Source organism: Protopterus annectens, chromosome 12.part0, assembly GCF_019279795.1.
Source record: "Protopterus annectens isolate FY-2018-M chromosome 12.part0, PAN1.0, whole genome shotgun sequence".
Taxonomy (NCBI): Eukaryota; Metazoa; Chordata; order Ceratodontiformes; family Protopteridae; genus Protopterus; species Protopterus annectens.
In genome coordinates, this window is record NC_056746.1 from 1,264,367,156 (window position 1) to 1,264,383,160 (window position 16,005).

At 39.3% G+C, this 16,005-nt stretch overlaps 1 protein-coding gene across 3 annotated transcripts in view; it reads left to right on the forward strand.

Moving 5' to 3' along the window:
• Positions 1–16,005, forward strand: part of LOC122817110 (ubiquitin carboxyl-terminal hydrolase CYLD-like) — a 363,020-nt gene that overhangs the window by 220,375 nt on the left and 126,640 nt on the right. For all 3 annotated transcript variants that reach the window (XM_044090288.1, XM_044090289.1, XR_006367148.1), the window contains exon 8: positions 13,541–13,648. In XM_044090288.1, the coding sequence (XP_043946223.1) occupies positions 13,541–13,648 (108 nt within the window). The remainder of the gene's footprint in view (positions 1–13,540; positions 13,649–16,005) is intronic.

Here is a 16,005-nt window from a genome sequence, read left to right on the forward strand (position 1 = left end):
GGGAGGATCACAATTTCAGCTAATGCTGTCCATGCAGCCAGGGACAGAAGATGTAAAATTTTGATAAAACTTTATTTGATTGAGTGTTAAACAGTAAATACAAGTGTGAGGGAGGAGTCTAGCATCATGCCAGGGTACTTTTGTTCTGTGACAGCAGGTATGAGGTTGCCATCACTTCCTTGATTGTTATAGAAGATTTTGAGGGTTTTTTTTCTTTTTGAAATCTAGCTTGTGTGGCAAACAACATAAAGGATGATTTATTTGAATTTATTCCATGCATGTTGTTGGAAATCCAACAGCAGATCAGTGAAACGTTGTTCTGTAGTTTGGTTTGGAGGATTTGTGAAGTTTTATGAGATTCCAGTAGTAAGATGTCATTGGCATACATCATGATATCTAAGTAGGGATGATGGGTAAGATCATTTATAAACAGGGAAAACAAGAGAGGACCCTGCACAGTTCTTTGAGGAACACCAATATTAATTGTGCAAGAGTTAGGGAGTTGTGTGTGTCATTACTTGGTAGGTTCTGTTGTATAAATAGTTTTCTAACCATGAAATGACTGGAGCACTACATTTAAATATGTTGTATTTGTTGAGTAATAGCTCAAGGCTAACTGTTTCAAATGCTCTAGTTAATCAGTAAAGAGGCCTGCTATGACTAGTCCAGCATTCATTTTAGTGTACATGTTGTTTGCAGCAGAGTACAAAGCAGCCATGATGCTGAAACCATCCCTGAAGCCATGTTATGCATCTCCTATCAGGCTGTATTTATTTTTGTGTGTAAATACTTGACTATAGACTAATTCTTTGAAGATTTTTGAGATGGGACATAATTTGGATATAAATCTACTGTCCTAGTTATCTTTTGGGTTGGAGGTCTTATGGAGAGGGATGGTAATAATATGTATTTTGTAGTATAATACATAGTTGTAATAAGGGAGTTGGTGGATAGTTGTATGGGCAGGCTTGTAGTAGAATTCAGGGACTTGAATGTGTTATTGTGTAGGGAAAAGCTAGAAGGGTGGATGCAAAGAAGAACATATGGATGCAGTACACTGGTTAGTAGGGAATAATGGGGTTAGTGCATATATATCGTCTTATATATATGTGTTAGGAAATTCATGAATAGTTTGGAGTATGTAATGTCTCTTAGTAGTGGGTTTATGTTCATATTTAATAGGTATCACAAGGGATAAGAAACTAAGAGTAATGCTACTCAACGCCAGAAGTCTAAACCTCAAGATGCACGCACTCGAAACTCTCCTTAGCATGGAGAACATCGATATCTGTGCAGTAACAGAAACCTGGTTCAGGGCTTCCGAGAGCACCCCAGCACTACCAGGTTATACCTCATGCCATGCTTTTCGGCCCCAAAACTTGGACCGAACCACAAAAGGAGGTGGAGTATCGATATTCATCAAAGATACCCACACCTCCAGGTTGGTGGCAAAGCACGAAGCATCAGAGACTATCCATGTGCAACTAACAGTGGGTAAAACTGCCTTCCAGTTTATAGCCTGCTACAGACCACCCTCTCAAACCCAGGAACCCCACTTGGCCTTTCTGAGAACACTGGAAAATATGAAGGTCTCTCCAGACACCATTATATTGGGCGACTTCAGCTACCCAAACATAGACTGGGAGCATTACTGTAGCTCCAACACCCTAGCCCAAAGGTTCCTAGAATTTATAAACTCAAATGCTATGGAACAACTTGTTACCACTCCCACAAGAGGGGAAAACATACTGGACCTGATCATCACCAACATGGGGACTCTATGCTCCAGACCAGAAGTGTATCTCTCACTGGTAAGATCAGACCATAAACTAATCTCACTGGATATTCACATCCCGACCCCACCCCCTGCCCAGAAAACCACAGTGAAAAACTTCTCTAAAGCAAATTTCACACTCCTCAAAACCGAGGTGGAATCCTTCAAAGCCCCCGGGCCTGTGGAAAATACGGCCCAGACTGCAGAATCCTTTATAAACGCATTCTATGAGCACCTTCAGGAATGCATGGATCATGCGATCCCAAATAAAACCAAGACCCAATCCTCCAAAGGCAGACGTCCTGTCTGGTGGACCCCAGCCATAAACAAACTATACAATAGAAGGAGGAAGCTACTAAATGATAGAGCAAAATCCCAAAAAGGGAAGGCATCACTGATCAGTATTAGCAAAAAACTATGGGCACTCATAAAATTGTCTAAGGCCAGCTTCGAGAAAAATTGCACAGGACACTAAGGATAATCACAAGGCTTTCTTTAGTTATGTTAGGAACCTGGGTGGTAATTCCCAGATATGTTCAGAATTAGTCCAAAATGACAAAAATACACTGAACCCACAGACATTGCCAACATCCTAGCTGACAGGTTCAGCCCACCAAAAGGGCAAATATCCATCCCAGCAGAGTGCTGCCCCTGACATCTCAGATGCTCAGGTAAAACACAGCATCAATGGGACCAGACGGTGTCCTGGGCCATGAACTCCAAGAAGAGCTAAACCCAAACATAAAACTACTGTTCAATCTCAGCCTTACTACAAGATATGTGCCCAAAGAGTGGCGAACAGCAACAGTGGTCCCTCTCCATAAAGGTGGTGCCTCAACGGATCCTGGAAACTATCCCATAAGCCTGACTAGCTTGGTCTGCAAAGCTATGGAAAGGATCATCATGGACCTCATAAATAAAGATATTGGGGACTACAGACACTGGATCCTACCCAGTTTGTTAAGGGCAGATCCTGCCTCTTAAACCTGGTTGATTTCTTTGAAACAGTCAACAAGGCCATTGGCGAGGGGAAGGTGGTCCACACAGCCTACCTGGACCTCTGGCATTATAGATAAGCTCACCAGCTTAAATATAAACCCCTATGTCACTAGATGGATTGCAAACTGGCTCAAGGACAGAACCCACATGGTTAGAATTGCTGGAGCCATGTCAGACTCAAACCAGTTACAAGTGGTGTCCCACGAGGCTCAGTCCTGGGACCTCTCTTGTTCGGTATATATTTCTCGGAGGTACAGGCCAACACGGAAGGACTGTGGCTGACCATGACTGCAAACTACTCTCCAGCCGACACAAGCATCCTTCAAAAGGGCCTCATAGAAACAGACAACTGGTGCCAGAGCCATGGCCTCAAGCTAAATGCCAAAAAGTGTATAGTCATCCCCTTTGGCAAAAACAAAGTGCCCACAAATTACCACATAGGTGGTAATCCATTAAGTACAGAAGAAGTAATTAGGGACCTGGGGACCCAAGATGATAGCAGTCTCTCTACTGACAACCACGTGGCCAAAGTGGTTAGAAAAACATTTTATATAGCCCACCTAATCATGAAGGGATTCACATCTAGATCAAGGGAGGTCATCGTGCCTCTTTACTCATCCCTCATCAGGCCCATAATTGAGTACAATGCCCCTTTTGGGATGTACCTTACCAGACACCTGCAGCAACTGGAAAGACCCCAAAAGTACCTCACCAAGAGGATCAAAGGGCTCAAACAGATGCCATATGCTGCCCGGTTAAAGAAACTCCAGCTCTACTCAGTGGCATACCGCCTGTTCAAAGTCGATCTGTGCCTGACATATAAAGCCATGTCTAACCCGGAATTAATGGACATGCTGCACCTCAAAAAATCCAAATCCCATGAGACTTGAACCTCAGCACTGAAATAAATAGGACATGCTGGAGGGACATATTCATAACCCAGAGGCTCCCTTCACTCTGGAATAAAATCCCAGTCCAGGTTAGGCAGAGTCCCTCATTGACTCTCTTCAAGAGGAATCTTGATGAGTGGATGGGAGATCATAGGTTTACCCCGGGTATCACTTCTGTGTCACTGTTAGACAGAGGCACAGTATACTAACCTCGAAAAAGGGCATAGCAATTTAAAATGGGTGGCGAAAGCCAAACACATTCTGGCTAGGCTTATAAATGCCCTAGGGCAGATAGCCTAGTATGAACCTATGAACCTATATTAAAGAATAGTTGTTATTAATCTGTTGTGGTTTAAGGGGAGGAACTGATTATACTTGTGTATGGATGTTTGGATGTAATATTATGTGAAGGGAGTAGGTGCTTATGTTGTGTGGTAGTAGCTAGTGGTTTGTGTGAGTTAAGGGGAAGTAATAATTTTTACTGTGATTAGGTGTCTAGGTGATATCAGGGGTGGGTGGGAAGCAAAGCCACTGGCAGCATAGTGAAGCAGAGAAAGGCTTTTCCCCGAGATGCATGTTCAGCAAACCAATAAACATGATTCCTGTCTATGATATTACCAAGGTTAGTCAGCACTGAAAGTGTTTGCTTGAAAATGGAGTTTGAAATCACTCTAGAGTAATGGATGTCTATTCAGAGGCATTATAGTGCAAGCATACACCATGCCCTTTGTTAGGATAAGATGGTGAAGCAGTAAGTCCGTAGGCGGCCCCTCTAAACAGTTTAAATGTATTTACCTAGAAGATGAATGCTCCTTTGTAAGCAGGTTAACAAGCGTAAAGACAGATAAGTATTGCTATTAACAAAGAGCAATTTGTCCCACAGGCTTTCTTTTAAGCATGCAATTCTTCCACTCTTGTTGGGCTTACTTAAAGGAGGGGTAGTCCAAGAGAACAGAGGCATGCCAGCAATTGTTCTTGGGTATTTTAGTTTTAGCTTAATGGCAGTTGCTTAGTGATGAGACTCGCAGAGTAACTAGATAAGTTTTAGAGGACTCCTGTGCACTGCCTGTTGAAATATACAAGAGAGAATATAATCTAGGACGTTGAAAAGACAGTACATATTCTCGTAGTTAACTCCTGTAAGGGTTGCTCTGTAGCATAGCAGACCTGCAAATCTATTTTCAAGATGTGGGTTCTTTCGTATAGTTATAAGATTACAAATCATTCAGCAGTCACTGCTGTACTTTATCTTTTCTTTTGTTGCTTTTATTACATTTCAGTGGACATCTGCCTTTACTAAACTTGGACATCGGTAGGAAACATCCTTTAAGTAAAGATGACAGAAATAACAGTAAGGAAGGTTTGGTGCTAAACAAAGGATTATGCATGCTTATAAATTAAAGTGGAGTTTATTGGTACTGGTAAGAAAAGGACATTTCAGTGTTGCGGGACATTCTGAGACCGTTTCAAGTCTTTTCGGGATACAAAATGAATGAAGATAAATCAAAGGCAATACCAGTAAACTATGTACCCACCCACAAATTGGTTCACTAATACCCATATTTATGGGAACATGATAAATTAAGTACTTATGAGTATGAATTAAAAATTATTCCGGTGTGGTAGCTAAGGATATGTGGGAAGAGACTAAACAAAAGATTATACAAAAACTGAGAAACTGGAATCTCTGTTATATGGATAGCAAAATACAAGCAGTGAAAAATGTTTTAATCCATTTAGTTTTACACATAGGTTTGGCATATTTTTTATCAACCAGCGGAGAAGTTGTGAATAGCAATTAATAAAGAGTTGGAGGATTTTATTTGGGATGGGAAGTGATCAAGAGTCAAGCGAGATAAGATGATCACACCAGTAGAACAAGGTGGTTTGGGATTACCTGATTTGAATGAGGTATTTCAGAGTTACACAGTTAAGGCTGATATATATAGCACAGGCAGAAAGTTTTAATTCAAAGTGGAAAGGGGTGATGAAATGGGTGGGGGGGGGTGCTCAAGAAATAAGGAGAGACTGGGATTTTGTCTGCTGATCCTTAAGGAGAATAACAGTGACCATACAAAGTATTATATTCATAAAGTAGTAAAAAAATATTCTAAGAAGTGAAGCAACACAGGAATGGAAAAGGAGTCTGCCGTTATAGATGACTGCAATTAGGAGAAGAGAGAATAGGCAAGAGGGGGCAGTATTTTACTCAAGAAAACTGGTAAAGGAACTAGTGTATTGGGAACAAATAAGCAGAGAAGGAAAGATAATAGAATGGGAAGAGGCCAATAATTCATTTATACTGCAGGTAGAAATTGTCTTCCCTGTCAAGGATTGATATCAGGGTATAGGCAAAGAGAAAGGAAGAGGGGGATCCTAAGTGAAAAACCAGCATTGGTTGAGTTTCTAATAGAATCTAGAACAGAAGCTGCTGTTAAAAATGGATAATTAGTAGAGCATATAAAATATTGCATGATAACTACAAGAATCCTTCAGAGGCAATTAGAAAGGATTGGGAAGAATTCACAAAGAAACAATGGGAGGATAAATGTATGGCTCCCAAATATGCAACAAAGACTAGAAGATTTAGGATATATGCTTGGAAGTGTTTGCATAGGTATTTTTATACCCCCAAGCAGACTCCAAAGAATTTTCCTTAAGTAGACTGCAAATGTTGGAGGTGTGTTGGGGAGGAAATAAGTAATTGGGAACGTATTTTTTGGGAGTGTAACGAGTTGGCAGACTTTAAGAATTCACTGTAGACTACTATGTCAGAAATGCTGGGTGAGCAAATTGGTGTAACTAAGGAAATTATATTTTAATTTGTGGTACAGAATTGGAATTGCCTAGACATAGTAAGACCTTGTTGAATTCAGTTTTGGTGGTTGCCAAAAAATACAAGTACTAGGCAATGGAAATCAAAGTCTAAACCAACCGTACTAGACGTAGTGGATATAGTAATGGGGATAAAAGAACTGGACCTTTAGAAAGGGGTAGGCACAAATTACATAGGAAAATGGGAACGCTGGGAATAATACACGTAGATTAAGATTTTGGAGGAAGAAGGTTTAAGGGAAGGCAAGATTTGAATGAGCTATGTAATGTTTGATTGACAATGAGAATATAGAAATTATACGCGATATATTATGTTTGCAACTGAAAATATGTCAATATGGTTTGTTTTAATTTGTATAAATGTATGATTGCCTGTGTCATAAATAATTCAATAAAGATGTTTGTTTAAAAAAAAAAGCTGCTATGGGCCCTGGATACTTTCCTGTAAAAATCTGCTGTCTGTTAAAGGACGTGACTGAAGTAAATGTCACACCCTTGTCTTGTAGCAGAGCAGCGGGGAGCAGTGTGCTGCTGTCACACCTGCACCAATTTAGGCAGCTACTGGGGTTTCCTGATGAAAAGGAAGCATGTAACTTGGCTGGCAGCTCTGGGTTAGTGTATATATATATTATTAGAGTGTGTCTCATAGCTGGGTACGTGAAATATGGTGAGCTACTTTTTTTTTTCTTTTGTTATTTTTGGACCATGGTACATAAACCTGGGCAGTAAAGGCTGAGCAGTTGAGAAAGCTAGAGGTGATGGAGTTGAAGTGCCTGAGATGGGTGGTAGGATGCACACTGTGGACAGATGAAGAAATAAGGCATAAGAGCAGAACTCAAAGTCACTGCAATTGCAGAAAAAACTCAGAGAGAACAGATTATGGTAGTTTAGGCACATTTGCAGAAAAGCAGAAAACAATCTAGTAAAGATGATTTGTTACAGACAGAAAGGAGACGAGGAAATGAGTATGCCCAGCAAACAGGTGGATAGATTGTGTCAGAGAAAACCTGTGACAGTCAAGCATGAGTGTCGAAGAAGGTAGGAGAGTGGCACTGAATAGAGAGACATGGCAACAGTTGACACGAGACCCCAACCCCATGTAGAAAATGGGAAAAAGATGGTTGATGATGATGAATGTGACTTGGTAATGGTATCAGAGTAATGAGACAAAACAGGAGGAAGTATTCACACGTGCCTGCATCAATATGTTACATGTTTGTCATCAGCATGTAAACATTTCTTCTTGAAGGCTGCATTAATGATAGGAAGGCTGTATTCAATTTGGGACAGGAGGATCCTATTTCCTACAGCTTTTCATGCTGGCAATCTGAGATACAAAGATATTTTTTACGGGCCCAGAAGAGAAGCAGGTTGATTTTGTTCCTTTTTCAATGTGTGGTTGAAAATTAATGGTTTAGCGTAACCCAATTCTAGGATATTTGAAGGAAGAGGTAGGTTCTATTTTACTTCTGTTTAAGTCTATGATGTGGATATTATTTGAGGATTGGGAAAGTTTTTAGGGAGTACCAAACACCATGGTTTTGGTTTTGAAGAGTTTGAGCAGTAATTTTTGATTTATAAACCATTGATGGAGAATAAGAGAAGGTGAGAGAAGATCTGCTTGGAAGAGTGATTGAATGTCTGGAAGGTTGAGGCTAGATCTGTATACTGCCATATCATCTGTGTATAAGATTAATGGAAGCCTTGGGAGGTCATATGATAGTTTATTAATACAGATGGAGATTGAGAGTGGCAAGAATGGATCCTTTTGGAACTCTTATGAGAAGGGTGGCTTTCTCAGAGGTAGTGGAGCCTATTTTGACTTTGAAGAATGTGTTTACAAGGATTTCTTTAAACCATAGATTGTGTCTGGGCTGATGCGTATTTCTTAGTTTAAACTCAGAAAAAATGACAAAATAAAATGCTTAAAACACTTTAATAATAAAAAGTTAGATATTTCAGATAAAACGAATGAAAAACAACTGGTAAATACTTTCATTCATAATGAATTTCATCAGACCTGAGCTTAGTAGTTATTTTTCATTCGTTTTATCTGAAGTTTTGTTAAAGTGTTTTAAGCATTTTATTTTGTCTTTTTTTCTGAGTTTATTATTATATTTAATGTCCGTTGAGTTTTAAAGCCATTGTTGTAATTTTTCTCAGTTTGTCAAGAAGGAAGTGGTGGACTTGTAGTCCAATGCCTTATGTCTGCATTTATTAGTATATCACCAGTTAGGGTCCATAGGGCTGTCATTGTATTTCATCCTAGTCAAGCTCCATGTTGTTTTAGTGAAAGGAGACTGTGTACCTGAATATATAGAGTGTGAGTGTATGATTGTTTTCTGAAGTTTTCCTAAAGTGGTTGGGATAGAAATAGGTTGGTAGTGATAGGTGCTTTTAAGATTGGTGTGATTGGGACGTTGCTTTATTAGTGAGTCTTCCAGATGTCTGGCATTATGTTTTTGGTGAGACAAATGTAATAGATGTAGATGAGACAGACTTTTAGATGACCTTGTGGTGACAGATCATCTGAATCCTTAGTTTATCTGACCCAGGTGTGTAGTGTCTTTGGGTATATTGTCTGGCAGCAAAATAATTTGTTTTGATTGTATGCATTTAAAGTAGAATGGTGGGATGGAAGGTAGGAGAGATAGTGGTTTGGGGGGATGTTGTTGGCATTGCTGATTTGGGGAATGGAGCAAAAAAAAACATATTCTCTGAGGAGGTCTGCGCAGGGATACCATATTTGCCCACAGCAGATGAAACTTGAGGAAGTGCCATTTCATGGAGTTATGCAACCTGTTATTAAGTTAGCTTCTTTCCACAAGTATTTTGGTTGCCTTGCGGAGAGATTTGTTTGTGCTTATGATGGGATTTTGTGTCTATTGATGGATTGTTTTGTGGAGGGTAGTGTCAGCAGTTTGGTTTTCTGCGGTTTGCTTTTGTTTCCATGTATGCAGAACTTCATATGCAAGCATGAGAAGATACTTGAGTTCAGAAGACATTCAGTTTTGAAGGGTTTACATAGTTTTTATGTGGAAATCTTATATTGAAAGGAAAGAAGGGATTGAGAAAGAGAGTTTGCTGAATTATTGTCATCTCCAGTTTGAATGGAAGACCTGTTGTAAGAGGAAAGATGGGTCTTTAATTTGATAATATTATTGCTGGATTATGTTCTAAATTATTACAGAATGGGGGGTTATGGATTCATTGTTAATTGTAAAATTAATTGGACAGTGGTCTGCAAATGGCAGAGGTATAATGGAGATGTTGCAGATGAATGTGGGAGAATTAGTGATAATGAGGTCTGTTATGGAGTGTTTGGATGATTCTAAATTTAGTTGTGTGGTTTCTGAGATTAGTTGCAAAAGGCCATGATCAGCAAGGGATTCTGAGATATCAGAGGACCTAGGGCCAATGTAGTTATGGTAGAAGTCCCCTAGAATTAAAATGCTACTCCTTTTTGGAGCTGCTTCTAGGATGTTGTTCTTGAGGTATCTGAATGTAGATAGAGAGGATGGGGAGGTATATACACAACAGCTAGCAGTAGTGGCTTGTTGTTTAAGTGATGGAAATTTAATTAGAATCCAGTTCGGATTAATGACAGATGCGGTGTCGTCATGGTTTAAAACTTTTGGGTCAAGATGTGAATCTTTTGCTGTTTTTCCTGTACATGTCTTGAATGTATCTGGTGTAGAAAGGAGTTAGCATTGGAAATTTTGAGTGTTTCATTTGAGCCAGGACTCAGTAACTGCCATGATGTCAGAGTTGTGTTGAGCAGTGAAGGCACTGATGTAAAATAGTTTTTGATGGTTCATAGGAGTAGGATGAGAGTGATAGTGCTAAGATGGAAGGTGGATTTTGGAATGGGTTATAATAACCGGATAGGCATTTTGGATTTTGTCATGATGGATGGGAGAGAATAGTGGGATTATGTGTGGGAGCTAATGGATTATTTTCATTGTGTAAGTTATTTGGTGTTTGACTTTATAATTATTAAATAGGAGTAATTGAAATTGTAAGACTATCAGGGAAATGTGTGATGCCATTTTGGAGGATGTTTGGGGAGGATGGATGGAGGTGATTGTGTAGATAAGCAGGATACTGACTTGCCATATGATTGCAGTTTTGTTCATCATAGTGGATAGGAGGAGTGGATTATATTGTAGGACAATTAGTGGGATTGGTTAGGTATGGGGTTTATAGGTAGTTACTAAGCTTGAAGTCCAAGGGACCACTGATGAGCCTAGCTCCAAATTATCAGCTGCTGGCTAACTGACTTGCTCAAGGTCACACCATTGGCTGCTTAGGGGAAGCATACCCTACACCACAGAAACTACAACTCATAGACGTAACCTCTGCACCACCTGCAAGAGTAAATGAATGAGTTGTTGGGTCATTTTAGCTTGTTTGAAGTTTGTAGAAGTTGAAGCAGTAATTTATTATGCTGACCTATGTATTACCCTGGGGTGCAGTTCAACTTTGGCTGGGTCTGTTTTTGTTGTGAGGAGGTTTAGAAAGACTTGCATAAAGTTTCTTGGGAAGTATTGAAGTACGTAGGTATATATTTGATACAGTATGACTTTAAGGGGCATTATTGAAATTATGATGTTAGTGAGGGGGAGATGTGAAAAATTAAAGCCTAACATTTCAGGGGGTGGCTGGAGAATTGGGGATAGGAAGGGAGTGAAGCAGCCCACAGCTGACGTGAAAGTGGAGACACTGTGATAGTGTGCCAAGAGAACAGGTAAGAGGCTGTATTTTTTGTTTCTGCACAAAAGCGGTTTACTCAGTCATTGTGAAGATTTAATGAACAGTGCTTCTTCAGGTACAGAGAGGCTAATCTATGGTACAGGAAGCTACCAGAGTGAAGCAGGAAAACATTTGTGCAGATCAGCTGATTTAGCCAATTCAGCCCAATACTCTTCTTCCTGAGATGTTTCTGCCATTTGTGGGGGGAGGGGGGTTATAGATAGAAATGGTATAGAGCAGCCTTTCAGAAATTAAGTGCATGAAGATGCCAACAGAATCACATTGGCTCTTTAAAAGTCAACAGTAAGGCTCAAGTGTGCAATTAAACAAAACCTGTTTTGGTCAGTGACATTAGGGATGGCAGGTTATGTCTGGTTGTAAATGAATCCAGACCGCTCTCTTTAGGAAAATAAGCACATGTAAAAGGAAGGATGCCTTAGAGAATGTGCAGTCGCTTGATTGTAGTTCCAGTAACTGCAGTTTTATGTATGTATAGCTAAGGAAATCCTAGCATGCTATTAAAAGAAGGTCTGTTAAACCATTATGCAATACTCCACAGCTGATAGAAGATCGTAGTATTGAAACGCGTTCCCTGCCTTATTGTTAGACTTGGAATACATGTCCAGTCCTATAAGCCTCCTAGACTGAGTGCAATAATGAATGTTATCTAATAAAATTTTTTTTTGCTATAGTTTGTGATTCATATCCTGGAATTTGACAGTAACAGCTATGCTAACATATGCTGTCACTTCATTGAATAGTACTGCTGGGGATGTCAGTGATTAAATGTAAGGTTCGTCAGACTGCCTGATGTGGAGTTAAACAGCTGAATACTTCAGCTTTCCTTGGATATACCATTGTTCCACCACAGTGTGCACTGTGGAGTGCTTTATTTAAATGTAGTCCACAATATTTTAGGGATGTTCATGATAATAGTTAATGTTTTACTTCATAAATCAATCCCAGTGAAGCACTGTCAGAATATCCATTTGTGACATGTTTTGGGATATTCTGATTTATTTATGGCAGAATCCATGTGCTATTTTTTATATAACATACAATTGTGTAACTTTGCCAATTCACTCTATTTGTTGTATTTTCTTGGATATTGGATGTTTTGCTCTGTCTCGTGTATTGCCTGTTTCATCTTCATCAAAAATTAGACACATTGTTGTTTATTGTACACTTAAGATTGGCAAAATGGTTACTCCATCAAGAGGTCTTACAGAGGATTCTGGGCTTCAAGATATTTATAAGGAGCCTAAATAAAATGTATTTTCTTCATAAGTTTGGTTAGGAAAATAAGATTCATGGTCAAACATCTTGTATTCAGATGTTAAGAACTGTATGTTTTTATAAAGTTTTTCTGTGCCTGATTAAGAATAGGACTATAAAATAACACGGAATGCAATTATATTTTACTGCCGAGTCCTAGTTGACGTTTTGAGGAAAAATTATGGCATTGGTTGTCAGAAAAGGCTGTTAATTTTACTTTTGTTGTAAACAGGCCTGTCTGTTGGATCTTTCTCCATTGCTGTTGTGTAGCTGTATTACCTGGATTTTAAGAACTCCACCACTGGTGTTTCTGGATTTTTTGTACCTATTTTGTAATTAAGCAACAAAAATACACAGCAGAGTATTTTGTCATAGAATTCTGTCACACTTTAAGATGCATGCCAAAGCATTTCACGTAGCCAAGACATACCATTATGGTCAGACAAAGCATACTGTAGAAGGTTTTACTGTGACAGTAGAACAGCCCCGTAATCCAAGAAAAGAAAAGATCAGTTATTTTAGGTCACTGTATTTAATGGAAATACAGTTATGAAATGCAGACGATTATTCAAGCTTTTCATTTGTTTTCCGTGCATAACAGTTTTTGAATTTTTTCACACTGTGTACAGTAAGCAGACTTCCATAATCACTGGTTAAGTGTTAATGCTAAACTGGAAGAGAATAAGCTCATTCATTTTTGGTCATTTTGAATACATTTTGCTTGTATGTTCGTTGTTCTACATTCAGAACTGTTGATGCTGGCATGGTATATTGCATTGTCAGGGTAGCTTTCTGTTGTGTGGAGATAGATTTCTGCATCCTCATCCAGACTGCTGATTGTAGTTGGCAGAGTATGTAGAATATTGCAGAGGGTTGTCAGCAGTGAGGGGGTAGCAGATTGCTATGGCTGTCCTACAGTTCACCAGCGCCCTCTGGTAAGGGGCAGTATTAATACTAAGGTGGTTGAATAGAGCATTCCAAAGAGCATTGTACTGACTGTTTGCATTTCTCTTAGTTTATTTAGCTTTTCTCCAGTACTGGACAGCATTCTACACTTACCTTTGAAACAAGAAGAAAAAGTGCAAGAAATCTTGAGAAGAGAGATTGTGAACCCTTTAAGGAAGTGAGTACCACAAAAGGTCCTGTGTTATGTTACTAGTGTGATCCAGTACAGTTTGAACTGCTTGACAGATTTAAGAAATGTACATTTATAGCACTTTTTAATATTTATTAACCAAGTAAACATGCTAGCCACAAGCCTCTTTTCAGGAGCACTGCCTGGTTAAGTGACATTACAATGCAGGTGAAGGGAACCAAACCCTAGACTACAGGATGAAATTAGTTAGTAGCGCCTAATCTTTTATTTTAACACCTTTATTCAATTATCACTTAAGACATAGGCAAACATACATTTATATAAAAGAAAACAAACCATATTAACATGTTTCCAGTTATGTACATTTAATTATACATCACATATGTTCTTTTTTATAAGTATCATCAGTTCAGCATTACATAAATTGCTCAATTCCCGCCTTCCCTTAAACCTCACTCCTCCTCAAGAACATTATTCTGCATGTATTGTTCCCACAATTTCCGTTTGTATATGTAATTTGCTTCTACCCTTTTCAAAAGATAGCACTTCCAGTTCTTTTACTTGTGTTACAATATTCACTACTTCTAGTACAGCTGGTTTAGACTTTGATTTCCATTTTCTAGTAATTGCTTCATTGGCAGCCACTAGAATTAAACTTAACGAGGTCTCACTATGTCCAGGCAATTTAGATCATGTGTCCCAGCTCAAAAAACGTTTCCTTAGTTACACCTATTTGTTCACCCAATATTTCTGACGAGTACTCTGTAGTGAAATTTTAAAGTCTGCCAACTTATTACACTCCAAAAACATATGCTGCCCATTATCTCTTTCTTCCCTGTCACACGTCCAACACTTGTCATCTACCTGAGAAAAGTGGTAGCGCCTTGTCTTAATCCTGTGCACTAAACTGCCACCTAATTATTTCACTGGACTCCACAATCTCTGTGGCTGCAAGAAATGTATTTAGCTCATCTGTGTTATCTATCATCTCAAACAGATCAGTAATTAATCCACAGAGCTTCATTCTGAATGTCCTGATTTCCCAAAGATCTGCAATGAATATTGGAAATTATACACTTTGAAACTGCTGTAGAAACATGTACATTGTAATTATTGGTTGACGGTAGTAGAAGTGCATGTTGATAACGTGTCCCGTGCCAGTGAGCTACCCCATGGAGATGTATATTTTTGGGGATGTCACCACTGCTGAAGTGTGGCCCTTTGCGTGGCCCCTTCTGGCGCATTCAGCTGCCTTCTGCTATGCATGCACTACAGAAGAGCAGGCAGACCTTTTGAATGTTTTTTTTTTTGCATAGGTTAACTGGCTTCTTCTTTGCTTGTCCACCAATGTATTGTCCCAAACACTCTAAGGCAGCCATTGTTACTAAACAATTTCCATTAAAACTGTACTGTATTTCATATGCTGAATGTGTAGAGAGGAGCTGAGAAAGTTGTCGCACAGCAGTTTGTGTTCATTCTCACCTGCTTCTGGTTTTGCTCATAATTCATAGTGGATGCCCAGTACAGCTTCACAACAGACAACTGCCAAGACTTGGCATGTTAGGTAACACATTCTGTGAATACTGGTCTAGATTCCTAACAGATGCCATGTAGGAATACCAGAACAATACTAGGCAGCAAGCAGCAAAGAACTCTGATGTCACTAGACATTTTTGAGAGGCACAAATTCAAGGGAGAACTACTCCCTACTCCCCTCTAGCAAACTCTCAAAGTTGTTTTGTAGCAGTTGTGTGATCTGCACCACTGCAGATCTCAAACATCACTGCTTGCAGCTCCAGAGACCTCAGTATTAACATTTTTTTAATTAGTATTATTGTCCCCTTCATCCAGTAGCTGTTTTGCAGAAATAAGATCTTCATGGCATTTTTTGAATTAAGTTCTATGGATCTGCAACAAAAAACAAAGTTTGAAGAAACAAGCCAACAGAGCAGAGATTGTCAGAGACTGAGCTCTGTTTCCACTAACCCAGTGGCCCCTTTCATGTGCAGAGATACACACGTGAACTTTGGTTCAGAAGAACTATCTCTGCCTTCTGGTAACTTGTTTCGGTTTCATCCATATTTTTCAAGCCAGAAGGCAAGCTGTGAGACTTGCGGGAAAACTTCACTGAGAATCAAAAGTTGCTAAGATATGTACTGAACCCGTTCTCTCTATTTTATGAGTTTTCTACAGGGTTTGCTGCTGATCAGCCATTCATGGTTTTATTCTTCATCTTTTGCAGCTGTTGTGCAGTGAAATCCTTTCCATGTGCTGCCTCAGAGTGATGGTAGCTCTTCTCATTTTTAAGTGTGTTAAATTGTTTCTGCACCAGAGAACAGCATATATTTAGGAGGGTAATATCAAGGATATTGTGGGTCTGTAGT